This window comes from Mastacembelus armatus, chromosome 23 (assembly GCF_900324485.2).
Source record: "Mastacembelus armatus chromosome 23, fMasArm1.2, whole genome shotgun sequence".
NCBI lineage: Eukaryota > Metazoa > Chordata > Actinopteri > Synbranchiformes > Mastacembelidae > Mastacembelus > Mastacembelus armatus.
In genome coordinates, this window is record NC_046655.1 from 16030488 (window position 1) to 16041564 (window position 11077).

The window sequence follows — 11077 nt, forward strand, 5'->3', positions numbered from 1 at the left end:
AAACATGAGGCTGATGGAGCTCAGCTGGGCTGTGTTGTTGTTGGGGACGGTTCTGATTGACCCTTCTATTTTGGATCCGGTTCCAAGTTGGTAAAATACCCGGGCTCGTCAAGCTCCGCTGCCAAGGAACCCCTTATCGAATCTTTAATGGTCTCTATTCAGTTTCTGTTTCCTCTGAGACTCTGCACCAGCAAAGAAACAAAACGTGTGATAACCGAGAGACGCTGATGTCAACAACCAACATGGCCGACCGGCTGAAAGGTTTAGGAGGGGGGGCATGAAGTCTGTGCTCCTCGCTAATTTAACCTTAGTGAAATTACAGAATGGCACTTCAGTTACTCAGTGACTGTGTGTGTGTGTTGATCAGTTGGTTTAAGTTTCTGGATGTCTTTGGGTTTTGGGAGAAAATCTCACATTTCACAGACCGTCGAGAACATTAACAGCAGATTAATTGATATTGAAAAGAATCATCAGTTGGAGTGATAATTGGTTTGAAAAGGTCACAGCTCAAGGCTGCAGGAACCGGTGAAGTAGGTTAAACCGTCTCATTGTAGGACACGAACAGAGTAACGCTATGATCACGGCAGGTTTTCAACGTCACAGGAAACATTCATGTTTAGAGGAACCAGGAGTCACCGAGCACTGTGGGAAGGTTCCTCTATAGGAACTAGTAACGTCAGTGATGGCCAGGTACAGAATGAACTGAAACCTCATTCAGTTACAGGGAAATGTTAGGTAGAACTTGGAAAGTTTAGGAAAACCACAAATGTTGATCAGAACTTTCAGGCGGTGTTGGTGCTGCCTCGTTTGGAGCAGCAGTGAAGTTAAAGACCACGGCATCCACATCCAGACCTTGAGCCCAGCGTCTTCCACTCTGTGCACCAGTACGTCTTTGCCTTGTTTACAGTAAATTATTGAACCATTTCACTTCTTGATCTATGTCAGTACATTCCTGCTGTCGAGCTGTTGCAGCGCTGTGATTATGAGGAAGCCATGACCTTTTTTCTGGCCCCGTTTCCAGGAAAATCGTTGCACTTTTTAACAGCACTTTTGTGTCCTGTCAGGCCAGTAGCAGTTAATATTGAAAGACAGGTGTGTGATACTGAGCCTTAGCGTAAAAGTCTTTCTGCAAAGCAGAACAAAGAAAAGTCACATCAAGTCAATGATCATGTCAGGATATTATTGAGTTCACTCTGAAATAATGTCAGACAACACAAAACTCAAATTATTGATCAGGTTACATGAAGCAGCGGGTGATTCAGTGTGTGTGTTACTGAGTCCAAATCCCATCCAGAGACTGACAGCACCAATGAATGTGGTGTACTCAGCGTAATGTGCATGAATCCAGGAAACAAAACCAGATCCAAAAACCAGCTCCAGTCGTTGCTGTGAGCAGAGAGAAGCTGCAGTGGAAACAGAGACTGTAAAAAGTGACGGACTGAATCAGCTGATCCTTTAATAACCATCTGAATTTGGGCACAGAAATGAGATTTTTTCAGATCTGTGCTCTGTCCTCAATGAGCCCACAGGAATCAAACCTTCGCTGCTTCAAAGGTGCAGCGAGGCTCAGACGTAGGCATCCACATGAGAGATGGAGTCCAGGAATATCAGGCTGGAGCGGGCTGACTTCACGGTTCAGGATGAGAACATGGTGTCTGTTTGGCAGCGAGGCTGATCCTCAGTTTTAGAAGTTTGAGGAGTGAAACCCTTTCCTAGTTTGCTAAATGTTTTATCTGCAGGGTCATTGGTTTGATTTTGACAAAATACTCCATTTTATTTTGTTTTCCTAGTGTTGAAAATGATTTAATGTCCTTGGTGCCTGGTCTTCGTCCTTCTGTTTAGGTCTGATTTCCTTGGTGCTGTATGTTGTATATTCCCTCTCTACCCTCGGTGGGATCTGACCTGCTTCAATTAAAACCAGTTTCCATTTCTGTTGTGGCTGTGTTGAGTGGTGCGAACAGCTCTTTAAAGTAATGTTTGCATCAGTGTTGGTTTTGGCTGCTTGGGTTTAACCTGGTGATGTCAGCAAGGGGTTAAAGTCCTCTGATTGGCCGCTGTCACAGCCGAGTTATTAACCTTTGGATAGATTCTGCCGACAGGTTGAACCACCGGACACACACCTGCTGCAGGTGTACTGAACGTGAGACCACAGCACCAGGAAACAGGGCAAGATCTTTATCTGTTATTATTGTCAGGATGATGAGATCTGGCTTCCTTGTCGAGTCATTCACTGAATATGATCTTATTTTGGTTAAACTTGATCTTATTTTGGTTAAACTTGATCTTATTTTGGTTAAACTTGATCTTTGATCTTATCTTGGTTAAACTTGATCTTATTTTGGCTAAATTTGATCTTATTTTGGTTAAACTCCTGTATATTGGGGTTTACAGTGCGAGGTGGACCAAGACGGAAGAGGCGAGCTTCATGCTTCAGCTGCTGTTTGTGAGATTCACACGTTGTCTTGGTTTTGTTAAATGTGGAGTTAAACTTCCTGTCAGCTGCAGAGCACCTGCACTTCCATTACATCCCATTGGGAACTCCAGAGCCTGAGGATGGTCTGTGCAGTAAGTTTTATTTTCAAAGCCTAAAATCAGGCGGAGGCTCACTGCAGCTACTCATGTTTCCTGCCACCTATGACTAATTGTTTTACTGCTTTAGACAGACGTGACGGACGCATTTACAGGTAACTAGAACTGAAAGTCACCTGCTGTTAATTACCTGATGTAGAAACAAATGTCACCTTTCAGTCTGTGTTGGGATATTGCAGGCAGATTCTTTTCACTATTGTCTCACACCTGATGGGCTAGTTGAGAAATAGATCACAGATTAAACATCTTATATTTGAAATGAATTAACTCAGGTCAGTTCAGTGCAAAGTAAGAGAGTGGCCACCAGTAGATTTTAACTGGAGAAATGTCTGAAAGGATTAATAACCAATCAGACCATGATGTGTGTCAATGGACAAATCAAGGAAAGTAATTGTTGGGTTTAGGTCTGATATAAAATATTGAGGTCACTTTTTGCAGTCGCGTTTGGTGGCTCTGGTAAAGCGCTAAATGTCACCTGTCAGGAAACTGGATTTCCTAAAAGCTGCAGATCATGTGCCGGTGCCGGTGCCGGTTTGGTTGGAGATGTTGGAACTGTGCCTCCAGCCCGAGGGAGTGAACGGACGCTGAAGGTCTGAGGAGACTCTAAACGTTTGTATTTAGTTTGGAGCAGCTTGGGAGTTTTCTGAGGACGGGAGCTGTTGAGGAGGAACTTGTTTGGGGATTTTCTTTGCGCAGGACTCGACTGTGTAACCGCTGCTTTTTCAACACGAGGGAATTTCCTTGCCGAGTCTGAGTCAGTGGGTGGAGAGTAGCGCAGGGACATTTAGCGGGAAGTAAAAACGCTCCGCTTCCATCAGGGAGACACACTGGGACCAGGCTCTGCCTTTACCGTAGTAACACTTTTACTTTTGGTTTGAGTATTTGTTTCAGCACTTGCTGCTGTGAGCGTGTTTGTTGTTTACCTCTCTTAGCTACCACATTTGTTTCCGTCGTCTGCTGGCGTCTGCAAACAGTGACCGAGCGTGACCGAAACTTTAGGGCTCAGACAGAATAAGAACCATGAGTCCAGGTGGGAAATGTTGAATGACAGTTTGCGATGAACCTAAAACTGACTGGTCTTTTTTGTCTCCTTTGTCGCAGAGTGTGAAACCAGTTCAGCATGAAGAGCAGGATCAAGGTGCACAGTGATACCATCTCAGTCCAGGAGGGAACTACTTTTTCTTTCACACCTGCTGTCATGTGAATGAGACCCCTCCCCCTAAGACAAAAAACAGACTGAACACACACAGAAGCTTTAACCTGCAGTCCCTCACAGAGGGTAGTTGGAGGGGTGGGGGTTTTAGCCTTTGAGGACAGTGAGGTCTCTCTCTCTCTCTCTCTCTCTCTCTCTCTCTCTCTCTCTCTCTCTCTTTTTCTCGGTGTCTCTCGTCCCGGAGGTTCAGGTTGCCAACCGCCATCCTGATGACATCATACTGGGCAGGCACAATGGAGCTCTTCATCATCTGAAGCTCCTCGGCAGGACGCATCACTGCGCTGGGCCGCTGGGCCGCCGGTCCGGGACACCAACGAGGCAGAGGAAGTGGGGAGGAGGAGGACTACGAGCAGGGAGGGGGGTGGGGGGGGTGGGAGGGGGAGGAATTAAAAGGGTTTGACATGTCAGGTCGTCCAGTGTCCAGGTGTGGGCCGGGGATGCTGAGGCCTGGTGCGGTGCGACCCATTGGAGCAGAGGCTCTCGTGGCCCTGCTGGAGGGGGGGCTGGACCGGGTGGTGCTGATCGACAGCCGGCCCTTCGTGGACTACAACGCCGCACACATCCTGGAGGCGGTGAATGTGAACTGCTCCAAGCTGATGAAGAGGAGGCTGCAACAGGACAAGATCCAGATCGCTGAGTTGCTGCAGCACTCGGCCAAGAAGAAGGTAAACACAGTCACATTCAGGAGTGTCACCGGGCTCATTAAAGATTCTTGATTAGAAAATCCTCATCTTCCCCAGAGCTCTGGGTCCAAAATGTGGTCACATACTTTGATTTGGTTCGGTGTGACTCTCATTACCCAAGGGAAACAGAGGCTGCAGAACCTCATTCAGAATCCTGCTGTTTTTAAGTTTCCTTCAGTGCCACAGGGATCCAGGGACAGTTGTCTGTGCATCCATGGCTTCACTACAAACAGCAGCTGGTCACTGTCAGTTCTGGTAATAGATAATTCAGCATTCGATTAATGGAAGCACTGACAAAGACTAAACAAGTAAAATCTAAAACACTGGGCTGAAGTGACTAAATAACTTCCAGGTTACAGTCCTTAAAGTCTCCAAGTTATGGAAACTGTTGTTCTATGACTGAGAGCATGATTATCCCCCAGATACTGCTAAGACAAAGTAGTAATAGTAGTAATAGTAGTATGAGTATAAGTTTGCATAGGGGGTTGTCTCAGTTCAGTCATGGTCTGTGACAGTGTCAGGCTGGTGTGAAAAGTCTGGTCTTACTGTCACAGGCCTTTTTCAGCTCTAATGCAAAACATCCACCTTCGGTTAAACCTCGGGAACCACAACGGTTAAAACTCGTGACTTCAATCAGCTGACAACAAACAACCCAAAATACCTTCAAGCAAAACATTTTGCTTTTGAGTTTGTTTTTTGTGAAACATTAAAATCCAGTGTTGTTCTGCTTGAAACACTTAAACTGCGTGTGTTGAAATGTGGTCCATTCTTCTCGCTGTGTAACGTGGGCGTCTGACCTCAGCACAGGATATTTATATTTAACAAAGCTCCTCCCTTTTTATGGTGCGCTGTGAAGTTGGAATAACAGCTTTAATGAAGCTTGGCTGCTCGTTTTATTACTGAGGCAACATTTTCCTACGATTATGAGCTGTAATTATTTCTGCGTGCACTGAACGAGAGAGCAGAGTTTCCTCGAGTGAGAAAAATCTAGAAACGACCCAAACCACTGCAGTTTAGTGTCTGCTGAGCTGAGAAGGAGGCTCTTGACTGTTAGAGACGCCCGACAGATTCCTCCAGGTTTCACTTTCACAAAGTTCATTGATTTTCTTTTTGTCTTTTTTGCAAAACACAGACCTTCCTAAAACACTCTCTGAAGTTGCCAAGGTCATAAATCATCAGGTCTTAGTTTGACATGAGGTCGGTTTCTCAGTTAATCCGCTGCTTATTTTCCAGATGAGTCATTTAACTGTTTGGTTTATAAAAGGTGATTTAAGAAGCTTTTTTCTCCTCACGTTCGCGATGATTCCCTGAGGATGAGTCTGTGACAGTATGTCTGTGTGTTTCTGTCGTAGCTGCAGCTGCAGGGCGATCAGGAGGTCGTCGTTTACGATCAGAGTTCTTCGGACCCGGCCGCTCTCAGCTCGGAGTCTTTCCTCAGCGTCCTGCTGGTTAAACTGGAGAGGAGTTTCCCCTCCGTCCACCTGCTCTCAGGTCAGTCTCTCGACCTCCACACTCAAAGGACGACCACTGGTGTTTGCTGCAAACCAATGAAAAGCGGCTTCAGCATTATACGTATTTCACTCATATTATGTGTCTCTGTCTGAAATGGGCAATAATACGTACTGTTAGATTTTTGGTTCCTATACTTTAACTTATGAGAAGGTGAGTATTTTTACCCTTTGTCAATTACTTTTGCCCATGGTGAGCTCTGCTGTTAATTAGTGGTGTGTTAGGTATAATCTAATCGATAATCTGTAAATTCAGGGACGGAGCAGCAGCCCTGGTGTTGAACTGTGTTTGGCTGCAGCAGCCTCAGCCTGAGCTCGGCCGTTTGTCATCAAGCTGTGTGTTAGTTTGACCGACAGGCGGGTCGACTGCAGACGTCCTCCCTTCTTTCCACTGAGGGTTATGTTATGTAACCATGATGTAATGCTGCGCTGACAGCTCCACCCTCACACGTCCAAAAAAAAAACAAAACACAGAGACTTCTGGGCTTCCCAAAATCACTTGGTCGAAGACTGAACAGTTACACAACCACAGCTTCTCTCGGCTGTGAGTGAATGAGGAACCCGTATCTGTCCGATAACAGAGGCTTGAGCTGCAGGGGAAGCTCCAAAGGGAAGTTCAGAGAAAACTCAAGAGGGTTGTGGTTCTGTCTGAGACCAAGAGCAGCGGCACATTAATCATTTAAAAAAAGGCACTTTTCTTTAAATGTTAACTGTGAGCACACTGGACTTTATTCTCATACACTGCCCTGCTGCCGCTAAAGCTCACTACAGACCAAACGTGGATTCATCCGCCGCTGAAACTAGTCCCCAACTAATGGGCTGTTTCCTCCTGTTTGTTTGATTAAAAGCCACAGTGAGCAGCTGCTGTAGGACATTACTGACAGGGTTTAAAAATAAAAATATATATTTGAAGATTTTCATTGACGGGTCAATCTGTGGATTTTGGTTTAGCAGAAAGAAAAACATGACGGTGTAAAGTAAGTCCATTTAATCTACGTTTTCCTGTCCACAGGTTCATAAAAAATATCGGAGTAAATAAAATCATAGAAAAGATTAAAAAGACAGTCAAGAGGAATACAAATAAATCAAACCTACATGTAATCAAACTTAAGGAACACTGTAGTTTGTGTTGTATAGAAAATATCCGGCCAGCCCTGAGCCTTTTGACCAGCGACTGACATACCGTCTGTCTTTTCCTGTTGTCAATGAGACCTCGTGTCTCGGTGCATGCTGGGAGATCCATGGAGATCAGAATAAACGCTGATGCTTGGCTCTGAGGTTTGTGTTGGAGCTGCAGAGCTGATGGAGGCTGCAGAGGCTTGTTGCCTAGCAACGAGAGTAGAGGATGAACCGTGCGTAGAGGGTGCAGCAGGCGGTTCAGTATCACCGTCAACACATGATAAGGACTCAGGGAATCAATAAAATATATTTGTCAGATAGAAAAAGGTGAACCTGACCTGTTTTGACTGACTGTCTGCAGCACTGGGTCCTAAATGTTATATCTTCTTGTTCCAGGTGGTTTCTCCCAGTTCTCCCACCTGTTTCCTGGTCTGTGTGAGGGGAAGTCCACTCTGGTTCCCTCCTGCATCTCTCAGCCCTGTCTGCCCGTCACAAACGTTGGGCCAACCCGCATCCTGCCTCACCTGTACCTGGGCTGCCAGAGAGACGTGCTCAACAAGGTATCTCAGAGTCTGTAGGCCGTCTGTCGACTGCAGAACCAGGGTTCTGTAGATTAGATTTGTTAGAGTTTTTCTGAGACACTTTTGTTTTGTTCCTCTCATCAACATTGAGTCTGAGCTTCAAACTGTGTTCATGCATCTGAGGCTGTTGAGCTTGTGGTAGTGAGGCACAAACCTCGACGTTACCATGTAATGCTGTCAGATGTTTTCTCCAGAAACCATCCTGACTCTCTTCTGGTTCCTCGTTTGTAGAGGTTCAAATGGTTTGACACACTTGGTGGTTTTGTTATTGCAGGTTCCCAGCAAAAGTCTCTCTCCTTGTTCCTTGATGTACATCTATGTTCTTTCTGTCTCCGGCTGTTTTCTCTCTAGGACCTGATGCAGCAGAACGACATCGCCTACGTCCTGAACGCCAGTAACACCTGCCCCAAACCAGACTTCATCCCAGAGTCTCACTTCCTCAGAGTCCCTGTTAATGACTCCTTCTGTGAGAAGATCCTGCCCTGGCTGGACAGATCGGTTGAGTTCATAGGTCAGCACACTCAGCAAACTCTACGAGGACAAAGCTCCTTTAGGAGGTACAGGAATGTGAGCTGATATGAACTGACAGGCTGTTGGTGTATTTCAGAGAAGGCGAAAGCGTCCAACGCTCGAGTGCTGGTCCACTGTCTGGCTGGGATCTCTCGTTCCGCCACCATCGCCATCGCCTACATCATGAAGAGGATGGACATGTCATTGGATGAGGCGTACAGGTGGGAGTCATTAACACCGTCTCGCCTGTGAGACACGGTTTTAAGTCTGAACTGAGGTTTGAAAGTTTGCGGCTGTGCATTTTAGGATCCTGCAGCAGCTGGTTCAGTTGGTGGTAGATGTCATTCTTCACCTTTTTACTTTTCCCAGTGAGCAAAGTGCATGTTGTCAAGGACAGAAAGCCCAAAACCTTTTCCTTTCACTCTCCCGGAACCTTTCAGCAGCTTTTCGATCAGTCAAAGATCATATCTTCCCACTGCACTGTGATCTTCAGTGTGGTCCGAGTTCAGATTCCTGTCAAACAGTTAATCTGTCTTCGTGTCTCTGCTGATTTAAAAACTCTGCATGATTCACACTAATGAGCAGCTTCCTGTTTTGTTTGTTTTTCTGCTTTAGGTTTGTGAAGGAGAAGAGGCCGACCATCTCTCCCAACTTCAACTTCCTGGGTCAGCTGCTGGACTTTGAGAAGAAGATAAAGAGTCCTCACGGTACGGAAACTAAACTGAGGTCCCTCCATCATCAGGAGCCGAGCTGCGAGGTTCCCGCTCCACCGGAGGTCCTAGAGGCTCCAGCCTGTCCGGAGGCCCCCGTGGGCCCCGGCCTGTCCCAGCTGGAGCCCCTCACCCTGCCCTGTGTTTTAGCCGACGCCCCCGAGGAGCGTCTGCTGGCTCAGGCTCTGAGTGGCCTGCAGCTCCCGGACGAACCTGAAGACAACACCCGGCTGAAGCGATCCTTCTCCCTGGACATCAAGTCGTATGGCGAGTCTGGCGGGAGCGCTGCTCACAGAGTGTTCGTCCCTCACGGGGGATCAGGAGACGCTGCCGAGTACTACAAACCATCTGGCTTCAAAGAGTCCACCAGTAAACCCTGCCAGTTCTCCCCAGTGGAGGAGGTCTCAGAGCAGTCCACTCCAGAACACAGCCCTGACAAGGAGGAGGCCAATGGACCCGAGCGAGTGGCGCCGCCGGCCTCCAACAGCTTCACCAAACCTCCACCTGCTGCTCCGAGCTGTTCGCACGAGCTGCACAGGAGCGGCAGCATGGAGGAGAACACCACCAGCTTCCTGTTTGGCCTCTCTCGCAGCCAGCAGCATCTGGCCAAACCGGGATCCGGCGGCGCCCTGAAAGGCTGGCACTCCGACATCCTGCTGGGCCCCGTCACCGTCTCCACCTCCTCTCTGGCTGGCGGCTGGTACCTCTCGTCCGACTCCGCGCGTTTCTACTCCACCTCCATCCTGAGCAGCGGCGGAGGCTTCACGGCCTACGGTTGCGGCCATGGCCTAGAGGCGGTACGGCGGCGCAGCCGGCAGAGGACGGGCGACCGCGGAGACTCGAGGAGGAGCTGGCATGAGGAGAGCAGCTTTGAGAAGCAGCTGAAACGGCGAAGCTGTCAGATGGAGTTTGGGGACGGGATCACGGACAGCAGGTCCAGAGAGGACATGGGGAAGGTGGGGAGTCAGTCGAGCTTCTCCGGCAGCATGGAGGTCATCGAGGTCTCCTGAAACTGCTCCGAGACCTTGTTAGACCTTTTGGGTCAGGACTCCTGCGACTCCTCTGGTGTCAGGTGCTGTAAGGGTTGTGGAGGAACAGGCAGCATCGCAGGCGCCGAGTCCGCAGACTGAAGAAACAGGAGGCGGGATCAGTGCGAGCTGCAGCCTTTCACACTGCACGTGGCTCTGATGGTTTTTCAGGAAATCAGGTCTTAGATTAGAGGACGAGACTATTATGTGTCCACACCAGACTGAATGGAGAGAGCACTGCGGTCTGCTACAGAGTGGTGCATTATGGGTTGGTTTTAGCCTGAATGTGGCTAGGCTAACAGGATTCTGTGTGTGTGTGTGTGTGTGTGTGTGTGTGTGTGTGTGTGTAAAGTGAGTCTGTTGAGCCAGTCCAGTTTAACCTGCAGTTTCTGACACTGGTGAAAGTTGTGTGGGGGGACCAGAGGAATCAGAACAGCAGGTCCAGAGCCAGCTGACAACATTAAAAAGACAAAGAGCCAACCCCTGCAGTTTGTGCTGCTGTTAGACTGGACTGTTCTACTGGGCTGGTTCTGGGGTTTGGGCCGTCTCAGGCTAAGTAACAGAACCATGTCAGTGAACACCGTCCAACAGCAGCACAGACTGCAGAGACACTACAGACACGTGGGCCCGTCTCAGCTCCCATCCTCACCCTCACCCATCTCAGGTGTCTGGAACAGACGAGGGGCAGGAATCAAAACCTGGTGGATTTGAAAGAGGCTGGGACTCTTGTAGAGCGCGAGATCACACATCTCCACAGTTAACGTGGAAAACGGGTTTGATTTCAAGCGTATAAATCAATAACACGCTCCAGTGACAGTGTGACTTCGATACCTTCTGGTTGCTGGTCTGCTTCACTGTGCTGGTCTCCTTCCCTCCATGTTTACCTGTGGAATCACCTGAACACACCTGGTTTGAATTTACTGTGCAGCCTGTGCTTACAGCAGTATTTCTCTGCAGGGCCCATTTCTTTCTAACCAGACAGACGTAGATACAGACACAATGAGACACAGCATGAGTGAAACTGGTGCAGGCCTTAGTGCCTGGGGGGTCCCTTTGTGTTTTCATCTGTCCACAGCTGGATCCAGACAAGAGGCAGAGCATTGATGGAGAATAAACCATTAAAAGAAAGAATTCAT

General features: G+C 48.0%; 1 protein-coding gene across 1 annotated transcript; it reads left to right on the plus strand.

Moving 5' to 3' along the window:
• Positions 1 to 4174: 4174 nt before the first annotated feature.
• On the plus strand, positions 4175 to 11077 carry dusp16 (dual specificity phosphatase 16). The gene is made up of 6 exons (XM_026327082.1): positions 4175 to 4467; positions 5838 to 5976; positions 7509 to 7672; positions 8045 to 8204; positions 8301 to 8424; positions 8819 to 11077. The coding sequence occupies exons 1-6, from the start codon at positions 4204 to 4206 to the stop codon at positions 9921 to 9923; spliced, it is 1956 nt and encodes a 651-aa protein (XP_026182867.1). The 5' UTR covers positions 4175 to 4203; the 3' UTR covers positions 9924 to 11077.